At 46.3% G+C, this 17,662-nt stretch overlaps 1 protein-coding gene across 1 annotated transcript in view; it reads right to left on the reverse strand.

The window, feature by feature from the left end:
- The window catches only part of FHAD1 (forkhead associated phosphopeptide binding domain 1), a 171,084-nt gene that overhangs the window by 64,433 nt on the left and 88,989 nt on the right, over positions 1-17,662 (reverse strand). The window contains exons 12-14 of the mRNA XM_065937152.1: positions 15,272-15,355; positions 14,357-14,509; positions 12,376-12,571 (exon numbers count right to left, since the gene is read on the reverse strand). Of these exons, the coding sequence (XP_065793224.1) occupies positions 12,376-12,571; positions 14,357-14,509; positions 15,272-15,355 (433 nt within the window). The remainder of the gene's footprint in view (positions 1-12,375; positions 12,572-14,356; positions 14,510-15,271; positions 15,356-17,662) is intronic.

Here is a 17,662-nt window from a genome sequence, read left to right on the forward strand (position 1 = left end):
TGGGTGAGGCTCGCTTGGGCTGTAGAAGAGGGGTTTTCCTCTTTGGGAAGAAGCAATTCTTTGTTATATTTCTGGTTACAGAAGTTAGGGAGGACAGAGGAGCCAGCCTGATGTGCTGCTGTCTGTGGGGTTGCAAAGAGTCGGACATGACTAAGCGACTGAACAACAATAGCACAAAAGTCACACTTGCCTATTACACAAATCCAAACAGGGCTGAAACCCATAAAGTGAAAATTGGGCCCCCACCCCCGCCGCTATATCCTCAGTGGCCTGCACACAGTAGGTCTGCAATAAATAGCTGTTAAAAGACTGAGTGAAAGTCAAGGCTCATGCAGTCCCATCATACTGGGATAAGACTTTCAACACTTTTGTTTTTTTCTCCAAATTTCTCTTGTGGTCAGAAAATGACACTTGGAAAAAAAAGGGTGGGGGGGGGGGGAAGAACACTATGTATATTCTATGACAATCTGTTTTTTTTTTTCACTTAAAAATACTGCTTATCTTGGATATCTAAGGAAGAGTGATTTTCTGTGTATTGAGAGAAGTCTTTGTAACAAAGTCTTGCAGAAATAGATACAATCAACTGAGCTTGCAAAGAAAAATGTAAAAAGTCCTTTCTTTCCCTTATCAAAAGAAGCTGAGAAACCACCAGGGAATGAAATTGAAGATCCTCCTTAATGTTTCCTATCTTCCCAAAGGACTTAGTGTTTCCTGTCTTCCCAGTGGGACCAGGCAGCAAATCCTTCACCAATCAGAATTTTTTTTTAGATCATGGACTTAAAAAAAATTAAGGTATGGTTGATGTACGGTATTATATGTTTCAGGTATACAACATAGTGGTTCACAACTTTTAAAGATTATATTCCATTTACAGTTATTATAAAAATGTTGGCTATATTCTCTGTGTTGTACAATGTATCCTTGTGGTTTATATTTTATACATAGTAGTTTATACGTTTTAATCGTCTATCCCTGTCTTTTCCTCCCCCTTCTCTCTCCCCACTGGTAACTACTAGTTTGTTCTCTATATCTCTGAGTCTGTTTCTTCTTTGTTACAGTCACTAGTTTTATTTTTTAGATTCCACATGTAAGTGACATTATACAGTATTTGTCTTTTTCTATCTGACTTATTTCGCTAAGCATAATACCCTCCAAGTCCATCCATGTTGTTGCAAAAGGTAAAATTTCATTCTTTTTCATGGCTGAGTAGTAAGCCATTGTGTATGTGTATGTGTGTGTGTGTATATACACATATATACATACCACATCTTTTTTTTTCCCTTTGGCTATGCCATGCAGCTTGTAGGATCTTAGTTCCTGACCAGGGATTGAACCCAGGACATAGCAGTGAAAGCACAGAGTCCTATCCACTGGGCTGCCAGGGAACTCCTTACTTCATCTTCTTTATCCATGGGAACTTATGTTGCTTCCATATCTTGGCTATTGTAAATAACGCTCTATGAACATTGGGGTCATGTAGCTTTTCAGATTAGTGTTTTTATTTTGAGGGGATAAATATCCAGGAGCAGAATTGCTGGCTCCTATGATAGTTTTCGGAGAAGGTAATAGCACCCCACTCCAGTACTCTTGCCTGGAAAATCCCATGGACAGAGGAGCCTTGTAGGCTGCCAGTCCATGATAGTTTTATTTTTAGTTTTCTGAGAAACCTTCAAACTGTTTTCCATTAGTGGCCACACCAATTAACACTCCCGCCAACAGTGTGCGATGGTTTCCTTTTCTCCACATCCTTGCCAACATCCGTCATTTGTTTTCTTTTTGATGATGGGTATTCTGACAGGTGTGAGGTAATATCTAACCAATCAGATCTTTAGTAGTGATCCCACCTTCTGGGCTGCTCATGACATCACCCAACAATACTTCAGGTGGTTTCCCCCTACATTACTCAACCTGGATTTCTCTGAGGGACTTACTCCAAGATTTTACAAACTGAGCTTGTTATTACATGCATTTTATCTCCTAGGACAATATTTTAAAAGGCAGGCAGTATGGTGGTTAAGAGCAGGGGCTTTTAGGTCGGAGGGATCTGGGTGGAGTGCCAGCTTTACCACTCGGCAGCTGGCACACACACCCATCGCCATGACTCTCGGAAGGAGGCCCGGGAAGAGGACAGAAGGCTCACAGCTAAGAAAACCTGACTTGCTGTCAGATGTAGATGGGGCAGGGTCACAGGCAGAGTCACCTTGGTGTGAGTGAATCAAGCAGCACTACCTGGGCACATACCCATCTGACTGCCACCCACATTTAGTTCACATCACATCAACAGTGATGCTGATGGCAGCCACCACTGACTAAGGCTCATGTGTGCCTCTGTGGTTTGGGTACCACATCATTCAGTCCTCACAACTACTGGGTGAGATCTGTCCCCCATTTTATAACCAGTAAACAGAGGCACACAGAAGCCCAGCAACTTGCCCACACAACTAGGCAGTGAACACTTGAGAGTCAAACCTTGGCAGCTGGTCTCCAAAGCCCGAACCCAGAATCTTCACTGTAATGCAAACCTGGGGGAAGGCCAGCAGTGTGATCAGGCAGGCATCAGATGTTTTTCATCCCAGGGGATGAAACTCTCAACTTTGTCTCCACTCAAGTTAATGACAGAACCTGTCCTCTAGGAACTGGGTATGTAGCTGGTATCTCTCTGGATCTTTAGAGGTCATGTGGGGTCACAGAAAAAAAAAAACAGCCATTAGAATCACAATGACCTCAGTTTGGGCCCTGACCCTGCCATGTACCAGCTGTGTGACTGAGCACGTTTCTTAATGTTATTGGTACTCAGTTTCCTGGCCTGAAAAATAAAGACAACAATAGTACCTAGCTCATCGGGTTGTCAGAAGATAACAGTACGAGGTACATGTAAAACAACTAACACAGTGACAAGTACCCAGGAGGAGTGAAACAAACCATGGTTCCTATCCTTTTTGTTAAGGAACTGTAAACACAGAAGGCTCTTAGGAGTGTTTGTGGTTGGTGATGAATGACTGAAGATCCCCTTCTGGCCTCAGTACCTCAAATCACCTTATCACAGTGAAATACTCATAAAAGGTTTTGAGTCAGTTTCTGCATTTTTAAAATGAGGATTTTACATGCTTTACTGAGTTGGACGTGCTTTACTGAGTTGTTGTGAACATGAACTGAGGTTAGGTATGGAAAATACCTACAACAGCATCTAGAATGCAAGGGCTCAATAATGAATGATGGCCACCATTGTCACTATCACCATCCTCACCATCTTCTACTCATTATTCTCACCGCCATGACCATCACAGTCATCACCACCATCACCTTCACCTTCATCATTGTCGCCATCATCACCATCACCCTCATGATGCTTACCATTATCATCTGAACCATCACCATCACCCCTGTGTAGATGGCTCTAGGAACTAAGGACAAGTAGTACCTAATCCAGAGAATATAAGAAATACTCTAGCTCATCTGGTTCTTTGCAACATTTGATGCTTTGAGAGAATATTGTTAGGGCTGGAAGACAAAAAGCCTTTAACCATTAGCTTCCTCTTCTACTGAATGAATGAAGAATGGGCCATAGTCACTGGCCTCTCGATATTACCCTTCAACCTTCTTTGATTTCTTAGAACCAAGTACGAACAGTTGTAATCAGAGAACACAGTCTGTGTCTCCCCAACAGGTGTTCCATAGAACATTATTCCAAGCGTTGTTAGTTCGGGGTAAGGGTAGCAAGAAGGAGAAATGCATTTTGGGAACACCGCAGTCTTATCCCATCCTGATAGATCTATAATGTGTATCAGTGCAGGAGGGGTTCTGCAGAGACCTGTTTGATATTGCTCAACTCTCCTGACTCTGTGAACTCCAGAGAAAAAGACAGGGGGCCTGAGAAACGTTGCCTGACAAGAGTCTTTCTCAAGCTTTCTGATGGCTTAACTTTACAACCCATGTTCCTTTATGGTAATCCAGTCAGTCATGTCCAATTCTTTGTGACCCCATAGATTGTAGCCTGCCAGTCTCCTCTGTCCAGTGAATTCTTCCAGCAGGAATACTGGAGCAGATTGCATTTCTCCTTCAGGGAGAATCTTCCTGACCCAGGGATCAAACCCACATCTCCCACATTGCAAGCAGATTCTTTATCATCTGAACCACCAGGGAAGCCCTTTCACTTTCATGATGAGATTTAGAGACAGAAGCTATAATGACTCCTGCGAGTGGGGAGGGGACAGTGCGTGCCTTGCTTGGTCCACTGTCACTAGGTTAGAGATCATGGTCTTTCCCCGTTTCAGTTCCATTTTGAAGAGCAGCTAGAACTGTGGGCCACGTCTCACCTGGTTTTACATACATTAAGACTCTGCCATGATTACAGCAATAGTAATAGTGGGGTTGCAGAGGTGCTGGGTTGTTGGGAGGAATCCAGTCCCTGCCTCTTCTCTATGTGGTCTGTGAAGGGCAGACATTTACAGAGAAGTTAATCTTGATTTTCTTTTCAAAAATGTTTAAAAGAAATTTATACCCCCTTCCGGATTGCCTTAGAGATATCCTGGCTGGGGTTGTCTAATCACTGGAGTTGAATATCACTCCCTTATTCACATTCATTCATGTAAGAAATGTCAAATTCGTGCAGTCTCCCTGGGGGGTGGTTTGGCAAGAAGGATCCACAATCTTCAAAACGTTGGAGTCCCCCAGGTGTGGCCCTGGGTTCTCCCTTCTCATTTGATACTTTCTTCCTCAGTGATACCATTCATACCCATGGCTTTAATCACCATCCATCCCACACAGTGACCAAGTGCCCACCGTGTGGCACGTGTTCTTCTGGGTTCTGGGCCACACCACTGACATTCATTTCCAGGCTAGATATCCAGGGTGACAGCTGCATCCTTGGCAGCTCATCTGGGATGTCTCCAGGCAACTCTCACTATCTTCCCCCTCAAATCTGGTCCTCATGTTGCATTCCTTACTGTGGAGTTTAGTGAAGGAACCACATCTGTACTTGTACACAAGCCAGAAGCGTGGAGATCTGCAACCCCCGCTTCTCTCTGTGGTTTCTCTTGTTGTTGTTGTTGTTTAGTCACTCAGTTGTGTCCAATTCTTTTGTAGCCCTGTGGACTATAGTCCACCAGGCTCCTCTGTCCACGGGATTTCCCAGGCAAGAATACTGGAATGGGTTGCCATTTCCTTCTCCAGGGGTTCTTTCCAGCCCAGGGATTGAACCCAGGTCTCTTGCATTGGCAGGTGGATTCTTTACCACTGAGCCACCAGGGAAGCCCCTTCCTCTTTTCTAACCATGTCTAATTCCATCTAATTCCATTCATCTCTTAAAGGCCCCTGGAATCTTTTCTCTTTCTCCATCCCCTTTCTCTGCCATAGCAAGGGACACCATCGTGTCTTATGACAGCCTTCTAGCTGCACTCCAGGGTTCTGTGCTGGCCACGTTCCTGGACAGTTTCCATTCATAGCTGAGATGACTGTGTCCAAATGCAAGCCGGTTCCATCAGTTCCTTACTTAAAACCTTTTATGGACTTCTCTCTGCTCCAAGGCCAAAGCAGAGCTTCCTACCAGGGACCTGAAAGCCCCTGGGCCCTCCATGGTACAGCCCCCAGTGACCTCCCTCATTGGTCCTTCCCTGCCCCACTCCTGCCTCCATTTTTTAGCCCTTGCGTGTGTTCTCCTTGTTTCCTGTGATACCACCATGCTGCTATCTTCACCTAGAATGCCCCCGCCATCCCCTGTTTGGCAAATAACTCCCATGCATCCTGCAGAGGCCCTGCCCTCCCTGTCCAGGTCAGAGCCCTGCACTTCTCCTTCAAAGCAATTGTCCCCATTAAAGTTTTACACGTGAGTGACTTTTTGGTAACTGCCCATCCTAGCCTATCACAAGATGTGCTCATCTTCTCCTGCAAGAACTCCAACATTAAAACTCACTGCCGAATAACCATCGACAGGAGAATGTTGGATCCCACCAAAAAAAGATACCCCACATCCAAGTGCAAAGGAGAAGCGCAGCAAGAAGGTAGGAGGGGTGAAATCATGTTTAGAATCAAACCCCATACCTTCCAGAGATGCTTGGAGGGCTCAAACACAACCTTGCGTGCACCAGGAGACCCCATAGAGACTGAACCAGACCTGCCTTTGACTATTTGAGTGTCTCCTGAAGGGGTACGGGTCAGCAGTGGCCTGCCGCAGGGGTTGGGGCTCTGGGTGCAGCAGACCTGGGTATGTTGTAAGCCCTCTTGGAGGAAGTCACCATTAACCCCACCATAGGCGCCGCCAGACTTACACAGGACTGGGGAAACAGACTCTTGGAGAGCACAAACAAAATCTTGTGCGCACCAGGACTCAGGAGAAAGGAGCTGTGATTCCATAAGAGACTGACCTAGACTTGCCCGTGAGTGTCCAGGAGTCTCCGCGGCAGAGGCATAGGTCGGCGGTGACCTGTGGCAGGGTTGGGGGCATTGAGTGCAGCAGTGCATGCTCGGGACCTTTCAAGGAAATAACCATTATCTTCATCACCTCCACCATAGTTTGACACAGGTCAAACAACAGGGAGGGGACACAGCCCCACCCATCAAGAGAAAATTGGATTAAAGATTTACTGAGCATGGCCCCACCCATCAGAACAAGACCAGGTTTCCCCCTCAGTCTGTCTCTCCCATCAGGAAGTTTCCATAAGCCTCTTATCCTTATCCATCAGAGGGCAGATAGAATGAAAATCACAATTATAAAAAATAATCAAACTGATCATATGGACCACAGCCTTGTCTAACTCAGTGAAACTATGAGCCATGCCGTGTAGGGCCACCCAAGACAGACAGGTCACGGTGGAGAGTTCTGACAAAACATGGCCCACTGGAGAAGGGAATGGCAAACCACTTCAGTACTCTTGCCTTGAGAACTCCATGAACACTATGAAAAGGCAAAAAGATAGGATACTGAAAGATGAAATCCCTAGGTCGATAGGTGCCCAATATGCTAATGGAGAAGAGTGGAGAAACAATTCCAGAAAGAATGAAGAGATGGAGCCAAAGAAAAAACAACACCCAGTTGTGGATGTGACTGGTGATGGAAGTCAAGTCTGATGCTGTAAAGAATACTGAGTAGGAACCTGGAATGTTAGGTCCATGAATCAGGGTAAATTAGAAGTGGTCAAACAGGAGATGGCAAGAGTGAACACCGACATTTTAGGAATCAGTGAACTAAAATGGACCAGAATGGGTGAATTTAACTCAGATGACTATTATATCTAGTACTGTGGGAAGAATCCCTTAGAATAAATGGAGTAGCCCTTGTAGTCAACAAGAGTTTGAAATGCAATTCTTGGGTGCAATCTCAAAAACGACAGAATGATCTCTGTTCATTTCCAAGGCAAATCATTCACTATCACAGTAATCCAAGTCTATGCCCTGACCAGTAATGCTGAAGAAGCTGAAACTGAATGGGTTCTATGAAGACCTACAAGACCTTCTAGAACTAACACCCAAAAAGATGTCCTATTCATTATAGGGAACTGGAATGCGAAAGTAGGAAGTAAAGAGACACCTGGAGTAACAGGCAAATTTGGCCTCGGAGTACAAAATGAAGCAGGGTAAAGGCTAACAGAATTTTGCCAAGAGAACACACTGGTCATAGCAAACACCCTCTTCTAACAACACAAGAGAAGACTTTACACATGGAAATCACCAGATGATCAGTACTGAAATCAGATTGGTTATATCCTTTGCAGCCAAAGATGAAGAAGCTCTATATGGTCAGCAAAAAAAAGACTGGGAGCTGACTGTGGCTCAGATCATGAAATCCTTGTTGCCAAATTCAGACTTAAATTGAAGAAAGTAGGGAAAACCACTAGACCATTCAGGTATGACCTAAAGCAAATCCCTTACAATTATACAGTGAGAGTGAAAAATAGATTCAAGGGATTAGATCTGATAGACAGAGTGCCTGAAGAACTATGGACAGAGGTTCATGACATTGTACAGGAGGCAGGGATCAAGACTATCCCCAAGAAAAAGAAATGCAGAAAGGCAAATGGTTGCATGAGGAGGGCTTACAAACAGTTGAGAAAAGAAGAGGAGTGAAAGGCAAATGAAAAAAGGAAAGATATACCCATTTGAATGCCAAGTTCCAAAGAATAAATAGCACAGAGAGATAAGAAAGCCTTCCTCAGTGATCAATGCAAAGAAATAGAGGAAAACAATAGAATGGGAAAGACTAGAGATCTTGTCAAGAAAATTAGAGATACTAAGGGAATATTTCATGCAAAGATGGGGACAATAAAGGATAGAAATGGTATGGACCTAACAGAAGCAAAAGATATTAAGAAGAGGTGGCAAGAATACACAGAACTATACAAAAAAAGATCTTTATGATTCAGATAATCACGATGGTGTGATCACTGGACATCAGAGCCAGACATCCTGGAAAGTGAAGTCAATTCGGCCTTAGGAGGCATCACTATGAACAAAGCTAATGGAGGTGATGGAATTCCAGTAGAGCTATTTCAAATCCTAAAAGATGATGCTGTGAAAGTGTTGCACTCAACACGCTAGCAAATTTGGAAAACTCCGCAGTGGCCACAGGACTGGAAAAGGTCAGTTTTCAATCCAACCCCAAAGAAGGGCAATGCCAAAGAATGTTCAAACTATGGCATAATTGCACTCATCTCACACGCTAGTTAAGTAATGCTCAAAATTCTCCAAGCCAGGCTTCAACAGTACGTGAACCATAAACTTCCAGATATTCAAGCTAGATTTAGAAAAGGCAGAGGAATCAGAGATCAAATTGCCAACATCCACTGGATCATCAAAAAAGCGAGAGAGTTCCAGAAACACATCTACTTCTGCTTTATTGACTATACCAAAGCCTTTGACTGTGTGGATCATAACAAACTGTGGAAAATTCTTCAAGAGATGGGAATACCAGGCCACCTTACCTGCCTTCTGAGAAATCTGTATGGAGGTCAAGAAGAAACTGTTAGAACTATATATGGAACAACAGACTGGTTCTAAATCAGGAAAGGAGTTAAGGCTGTATATTGTCACTCTGCTTATTTAACTTATATGCAGAGTACATCATGTGAAATGCCAGGCTGTATGAAGCTCAAGCTGGAATCAAGATTGCTGGGAGAAATATCAATAACCTCATATATGCAGATGACATCATCCTATGGCAGAAAGCGAAGAAGAACTACAGGGCCTCTTGATGAAAGTGAAAGAGAAGAGTGAAAAAGCTGGCTTAAAGCTCAATATTCAGAAAACTAAGATCATGGCATCTTGTCCCATCACTTCATGGCAAATAGATGGGGAAACAATGGAAACAGTGACAAACTTTATTTTCTTGGGCTCCAAAATCACTGCAGATGATGACTGCAACCGTGAAATTAAAGGACGTTTGCTCCTTGGAACAAAAGCTATGACGAACCTGGATAGCATATTCCAAAGCAGAGACATGACTTTGCCAACAAATGTTGGCAAACTATGGTTTTTCCAATGGTCATGTATGGATGTGAGAGTTGGACCATAAAGAAAGCTGAGTGCCGAAGAATTGATGCTTTTCAATTATGGTTTTGGAGAAGACTCTTGAAAGTCCCTTGGACTGCAAGGAGATCCAACCAACTGATTTCCTATCAGCTGGATAGTTGGATAGGGATGTCCTTTAGGAAATTTCCTATCAGTTGGATAGTTGGATAGGGATTTCCTTTAGGAAATCAGTCCTGAATATTCATTGGAAGGACTGATGCTGAAGCTGAAGCTCCAATACTTTGGCCACCTGATGCAAAGAACTGACTCATTTGAGAAGACCCTGATGCTGGGAAAGGTTGAAGGTGGGAGGAGAAGGGGACAGCAGAGGATGAAATGGTTGGATGGCATCACTGACTGGATGGACATGAGTTTGAGTAAGCTCCGAGATTCGGTGATGGACAGGGAAGCCTGGCGTACTGCAGTCCATGGTGTTGCAAAGAGTTGGACATGACCGAGTGACTGAACTGAAGAGCCTATCCTTTCCTGAGACCATAAAATTTACAAGGGCTGGGATAGAGCCTGTTGTCTCAGCAATATTTTATTATGAAAGAGTTCAGACTCACAGTAAAGAAGGAGGAGTTTTATAGCCAAGATCTAGATTCTACCTGTTTTTGACCCCATTATATCTCCGCCTGGTATGGTGCCTGGTATCTAGTAGACCTGCAATAAATCTTTGCTGAGTGAAAGTGGTTCATATCTTTCCACATCTCAGATGATAAAGATAAGGTTAACAATATTTATGTCAGCATCATTTCTATATGTGAAAAATTGGAAACAACTTAAATGCCCAAGATAGAGGATTGGCTAAATAAATTATGGCACATCCTACATAGTGGGATTCCTCATCATCAGTGAGTGATGATGTGTGTATTGACATGGAAGGATGTTCATGATGTACTGTGAGGAACAAAACTAAAGAAAACTGGGTATGACATTATTTCTTTGTAAAATTAATAAATCAATTAACATTTACAGGTAGAGCCTATTCTATGATAGGTACTATTTTTAAATACTTTAGACATATTAATGCATTTTAATCCTCACAAGAATCCTATGGTGTGAGTACACCCTATTATCCCCATTTTACAGATAAGGAAACTGAGGCACAGAGAGGGGAATAACTTGCCTAGACTCACACAGCTCTTTCCATGGGAAAATGCCTTGGAAGTTATACAACGAATGTGAGTGTTGACAATATCAAATACTGTCAAGGATGTGAGGCCACAGGAACTCTCACTCATTGTTGGTGGGAATGCAAAATACAGTCACTTTGGAAGAGAGCTTTGTGCTTTCATTAAAAACTAAACGTACTCTAACCACACTGATCCAGCAACTACACCCTTGGTATTTACTCAAAGGAGCTGAAAACACGCCCACACACAAACCCGTACGTGGATGCTTATGGCAGCTTTATTCATAATTGTCCAAACTTGGAAACAACCAGGATGTCCTTCAGTCGGTGAGTGGATAATGGAACGCTGCTCAGGGCTTAGTCACTCAGCCAGCCTCTTGGACTGTAGCCTGCCTGGCTCCTCTGTCTATGGAATTTTCCAGGTAAGAATATTGCAGTGGAGTGGGTTGCCATTTCCTACTCCAGGGGATCTTCCTGACCCTAGGATCAAACCCTTGTTTCCTGCATCTCCTGCATTGGCAGGAGGGTTCTTTACACTGCGCTACTTGGGAAGCAATGGAATACTATTTGGCACTAAAAAAAGAGCTGTCAAGCCATGAAAAAACTTAGAGGAAACTTAAATGCATATTATTAAGTAAAAGAAACTAATCTGAAAAGGTGTATGATTCCAACTATAGGATATTTTAGAAAAGGCAAAAAACCATGGTGACAGTAAAAAAGATCTGTAGTTACCAGGGACTGGGGGTCGGGTAGGAAGCACAGAGGATTTTCAGGGCAATGAGACTATTCCGTATGATATTACCATGGTAGCTACATGTTATCACACATTTGTCCAAGCCCAAATCCATAGAATGTACAACAAGAGTAAACCCTACACAACACTGCAGATCAACTACACTCCAGTAAAATTAAAATGAAAAAGAGTGAACCCCAAAGTAAACCCGATAGCTTCCCTGATAGCTCAGTTGGTAAAGAATCCACATGCAACACAGAGACCCTGGTTCGATTCCTGAGTGGGGAAGATTCATTGGAGAAGGAATAGGCTATCCACTCCAGTATTCTTGGTTTTCCCTTGTGGCTCAACTGGTAAAGAATCCCCCCGAATGTGGGAGACCTAGGTTCAATCCCTGGGTTGGGAAGATCCTCTGGAGAAGGGAAAGGCTACCCACTCCAGTATGCTGGCCTGAAAAATTCCATGGACTGTATAGTCCATGCGGTCACAAAGAGTCAGACATGACTGAGCAACTTGCACTTTTCTTTCCAATGTAAACCATAGGCTTTGGGTGATTATGATGTTTCCATGGAGGTTCATCAGCTGCAACAGCTGTACCTCTCTGGTGCTGATGTTGATAACGGGGGGGGCTGTGCATGAATGGCAATGGAGGGTACCTCGGAAATCTCCATATCATCCTCTCAATTTTTCTGTGAAACCAAAACTGCTCTAAAAACAGTGTATTTTTATATATATGCGGTAACTTCTAAGAGAGAAGATTTGGCATAATTTTGCTTCTTCCTATTGCCTCTGTCACATCTCATTTTTCTCCAGCAGTCATGTCTCACTTGTGTATACTCTTTTCCTGGAACATCACTTCTCAAGTGGTGAAGCGAAGTTAAGTCTGGAGAAGGGAACGCTTGGCCGCACACCCAGCAAGAAGCCTCCCTCAACAGATGTCCCGTCGCGATCAGATTTGACGTGACATTTCAGTCATGCAACTACAGGAGAAGAGGGCTGCCGTTACCTTTGTTGGAGCTGGAGAACTGGATGCCCACGTCTTGGAGGAGGTGCTCTGTTTCCTCCAGCCAGGACAGCGACAGGCGCAGGATGTCCAGTGACACCTTCTGGAGCCCCGAGACAGGTGGGCTCACCTGCAGGCGCTGCAGGAAGCTGACCTCCTTCCTCAGGTCGTTGCTACAGCACGACATCTTCATACAAGCCTGGAAAGAGAGGAGGTCGTGAGGAGCCAGGACACCGTTGCCAGAAATAGCACCCGACCATCGTGACCCACAGAGAGCAGTGTTCTTGATGTGTTCTTGAAGCGGGAAGTGCCCTGGGATGGCCCACTTCTAGTTGCCTTTTAGGGGGTGGGTGGGACGAGGGGGCAGTTTTATTTTGTGTGCACTTTAATTGGGACTTTTGATGGTCAAAGAGACCCCGTGTTTACAGACTTAGAGAATGAATTTATGGTTGCTGTGGGGACAGCAATTCCTCATGGAGGGAAGGGATAGTTAGGGAGTTGGGGATGGACATGTACACACGGCTATATTTAAAATGGATAACCAACAAGTGTCTACCGTACAGCACATGGAACTCCCTCAAAGTTATGTGGCAGCCTGGATGGGAGGGGAGTTCAGGGGAGAATGGACGCATGTATATGGATGGCTGAGTCCCTTGGCCGTTCACCTGAAACTAGCACAACATGGTGTGTTAATTGGCTATGAAAGTGAAAGTGAAAGTCGCTCAGCCGTGTCCGACTCTTTGCGACCCCATGGACTATACAGTCCATGGAATTCTCCAGACCAGAATACTGGAGTGGGTAGCTTTTCCCTTCTCCAGCGAATTATCCCAACTCAGGGATCGAACCCAGGTCTCCCGCATTGCAGGCAGATTCTTTATGCGCTGAGCCACAAGGGAAGCCCAAGATATAATCGGCTACACCCCAATATAACATAAAAAGCAAAAAAAGGGACTTCTGTGGTGGTTCAGTGGTGAAGACTCCGTGTTCCCAATACAGTGGGTTCGGGTTTGATCCCTGGCCAGGGAACTAGATCCCACATGCCACAATTAAAAAATCTCATATGCAGCAATGAAGATTGAAGGTCCCACATGCTGCAAATAATATCTGGTGCAGCCAATAAACAAAATAAGTAAAAAGAAATAAAAAAGAACCCAGAAAAAGGAAGAGATCCCATGTTTAGGTACAGGCAATTCCAAAGCCAAATTGCCAAGGACGATTTGGCTGAAATGAGAACCAAATTTGGCTACAAAATTCCTGCTGAGATCAACACACAAGCTGGTCAGAAAGTCCGATTTCCTGACTTGAAAAAGTGCTGACAAGCCAACATTCACACAGAGTCCCCAAATAGCAGCTGCTTATTTCCAGAGAAAGCAGAAGCAGCTGCCTGCTCTGATAAAGCTGGTTCCCCGGGTGGGGGCTGGGAGGTGGGGGGGTGGTGGTCGGTCTGAACCAGTCTTGTCTCCTCCAGAGTCAAAGGCAACTAGGGTAAGAGCAGCCTTTCCATTGCTGGGACAAAAAAGAAAAACGCAAATGAAGAGCAGGATGTTTTCTTGGTTTCTCTGGAAATAACCCGGGGCTATTTTGAGGGCAAGAGGAGAAGGGGGCGACAGAGGATGAGATGGTTGGATGGCATCACTGACTTAACAGACAAGAGTTTGAACAAACTCCAGGAGATGGTGAAGGACAGGGAAGTCTGGCATGCTGCAGTCCACGGGGTCGCAAAGAGTCAGACACGACTGAGTGACTGAACAGCCACATTTCTTCCCCTGAGGTCCAGAGGCCTCTCAAAGGGGAGCGTTGGGCAGCTTTTTCTTGGCCACACCAAGTTCACCTGGGAGGCAGATTTTGAGGTCCTTTGTTTTCTACCTCAAACAGATTTCTCCAGCAAGAGAGAAGGTGGGCAGAAAGCAGAGCCGGACGATGTTCTGAACAAGGAGCACAACGTGAGCCATGGGGGACACGGGTGAGAAGCGGAGGAGGGCACCTGGCAACTGTCTAAGGCCTTCTTCAGTTTCTCAATGCTGTCTGTGACCTCTTCCTGTCGGCAGAGGCCGAGCTGGGTCTCCTTCTGCAGGGTCCACTTTTTCTGCTGAAAGTTGATGTTGTCCTCAGTGACCTGGGTGATCTTCTCTATTAACTAATGGGAAAAAGAAAAAAAAAAAAAAGATTGACATTGCAGGGTGGTTCTGGGGGAAGGGGCCCTGGGTGGGGGGAGGGCATGGGCTTGAGCTCCCATCTCTGCAGGGTTGGGGAGGGAGATCCTGGCACGTTTGGGTGATGGCTCTGGAGGGAATGTCGGCTCTGTCACCGGGGCATGTTTCCCAGGATCAGAGATGATTTTTAAGAGCCAAAGGCTTGTCATGTGGCCCTGCGTGTGTTCTAGATTGTTCGGAACTCTGGGAGTGATTCATCACACTGAGCCTGATGCTCTGGGGCCCGAAAGAGAAGGCTGGGTTATCCGAGAGCAGTCCATGGTGTAAATTTTTCACTCGCGTGCTGACACAGGGTTGGAGGGGACAAACAGAAGAATAACAACTCAGTCCTTACAGCCAGAGGCACATCCTTGCTGCTGGCTGCCCTCTTCAGGAGGGACGAGCCAGGACGCCTGCTCTACGGCAAGGCTCTTTCCACGTGGGACTAACGGAGGTGGACCACGCAGGCCTGGAGACCAGACACAGGCCTGGGTGGTTCCATTTGATTTTCACAGAAACACTTCAAGGCTTCAACACTTTAACTGGCTTTTACTCTAAAAGCCAGGAAATCCCAGAATATCAAAACAAATCTTCATGGTGTAGCAACAGTGTGAAAAATATGCGCCACCAATAAAAAACAGAAACATATGCTCCCAGTGTCTGGAGTCCCAGGTCCCCGAGGAAGAAAGCGGGGAAGAGGGACAAACCTGCTGATCGGAGACGGGCTTGTCCTGGAACGGCTTCGCTCGTCCGTAGGTGGCCTTGATGACCTGACTTCTGAAATGCTCCAGCTGCAGCACAAAGAAAGGGAAGGTGATGGAATGAGTGGTGCAGCTGCAGCCGCAAGGCTCGAGGAGGCACTTCCACTGCTGCGTTTGGGAGAAATTGGTTAGGAGGCTCTGCACACCATTAATGGTCACTATGGCTGGGGCTTCCCAGGTGGTCCTGGTGGTAAAGAATCTGCCTGCCAATGCAGGAGACACAAGAGATGTGGGTACGACTCCTGGGTCGGGAAGATACCTTGGAGTAAGAAATGGCAACCCAATCTAGTATTCTTGCCTGAAAAATTGCATGGATGGAGGAGCCTGCAGGCTACATTCCATGGGGTTGCAAAGAGTTGGTCACGACCAAGTGACTAAGTGCGCATGCAAACAGGTTATTAACACCTTCACTTCTCACCGGAAGGGGCAGTGCCCACACAAGAGAGGGGGACAGTAGATGTTAATGACTTTGCAGGCATGCCCGCCTAACCCAGCCGATGCGCGTGGGCAGCTCACATACGTCTTGGGCCCTCAGAAGAGCCACTCACTGCCAATTATCCAGTGGGAAGTCTGGGGCCGGGAGCACTCTTCCGTAATTGGTACGCTGGCACCAGGCTGTGAGATAAATATTGAGGCTGTCAGCCCGAGTAAACTGTGTAATCAGCCAGGGTACCCGGGGAGAGAAGGAGAAGCAGTTTGCTGCCATTTTGCGCCTTAAGCCTCGTGTCCTGAAGATGACGCCTGCTGTATTCCCCTCCAGGTCCCTGGAGCCGGGCACCCAGCAGGCACTCAATAAATGTTCATTGAATGCTTGTAACAGAAACAACTGACTTGGCAGGTATTCAAAGTCCTCGCCTTCAGTTCAGCCAGCTTTTATTGACTGCTTTCCTGGTGCTGGTGTCTTCAGATTACGGTTGATGAAAGAGCACAGTTACGTTAGAATCAGGGCTTCTAGAATGACAAGTTCAAGGTGTCCCAGGTTCATGAGAGGCAAACAAGCCCAACCCTCTCTGGAAGTTTACCAACATGACTGCCCTTGGCTTGGGTTTTTGGTTCACGGGCAAAATGTGGTCATGAAAGACTCTAAAATAGAGCCCTGAAGGACCGTAATGGCTGGGGAATCAATGCGAATGTCAACGGGTCCCAAGACACAGGAGTTTGCTGTATACCAGGAAGTTCTGAAAAGCCAAGGAGAGGAATTATGACTCTCCTAAAGACAGCTCTGCAGTTGGCTTGCTGGGAGCCAGCTGGTGATCTGAGGGATTCTGGGCCGTCTGTTGGTTTCATGACCAAGGGGAGGGTCCTAACTTGCCTGAGGAAGAGGTTATGTAGGCAGGGCCCCATGGGTGATGGCGCCCATCACCACCAGAGGCTCCCTATGGGACTGCTCTGAGCGGAGGGGCAGGTCCTGCTGGACAACGGGAGTCAGTCCTGGAGTCACTTGCCTGGGGAAGGGCATGACCTCAGGCAGGGAGCAGGCTGTGGACAAGGGGTGACATGAAGGCCAGGGCAGCACAGACAGGCCTCATCCTTACTCTGTTGAGTCCTGGAGGAATCTCTGTGTCTCTCAGGGTCTTCCCGAATGAGCTCTGGCTGGAGGCATGACCAGGCTCTTGGCAAGCAGCACAGATCATGCCCTCAAAGCGGGTGTGTCCCGGGGGTGCAGAGCGCTGGCAGGCGGAGGGGTAGCCCAGGTGCACCAAGGGAAGCCCAGAGTGGTGGGCTGTCTCCCCCGCTAAGGGCTCTTCTGAGGGCCCAAGACGTATGTGAGCTGCCCACGCGCATCGGCTGGGTTAGGCGGGCATGCCTGCAAAGTCATTAACATCTACTGTCCCCATCTCTTGTGTGGGCACTGCCCCTTCCTGCAGGAGACAGGACACCGGGGGTGATGGTGTGGATGTTTGTTGAAGAGGCCTTAAAACCTGCTAAGAGGCACTATCATCATCATTTGCCCCGTGGGTGCCTCTGGAGTTCAGCATGGATGACGAAGCCCGGTCACACTGCTGGTTCAGGCTTGGACGCCACCACATGGAAGGGCGTCGGGAGCTGGGCTGGGTGGGCTGGAGCGCTCCTTTAAGGACCGTGGTTCTTAACCTTTCTGGGTAGTTTACAGACCCTTCTGAGAATCCAATGAGTGATGAGGAGGACTCATCCTCCCAGAAAAAGAAAAGCACAAACACACTCATACATGCAAAATGTTCTTGTCCTCCTGGAGCCGTGTTTGCCAGGAGAGGGGTGCCTTGTGGAGGGGTCCAAGGTGGGCTGCTCTGAGTGGGCCACCTTCCATAGGGGCAGGGCCCCATCCTGGGATCTCGTCTGCCCTCCCTTAGCTTTCTG

Source organism: Muntiacus reevesi, chromosome 5, assembly GCF_963930625.1.
Source record: "Muntiacus reevesi chromosome 5, mMunRee1.1, whole genome shotgun sequence".
In the NCBI taxonomy this organism is placed as follows: domain Eukaryota; kingdom Metazoa; phylum Chordata; class Mammalia; order Artiodactyla; family Cervidae; genus Muntiacus; species Muntiacus reevesi.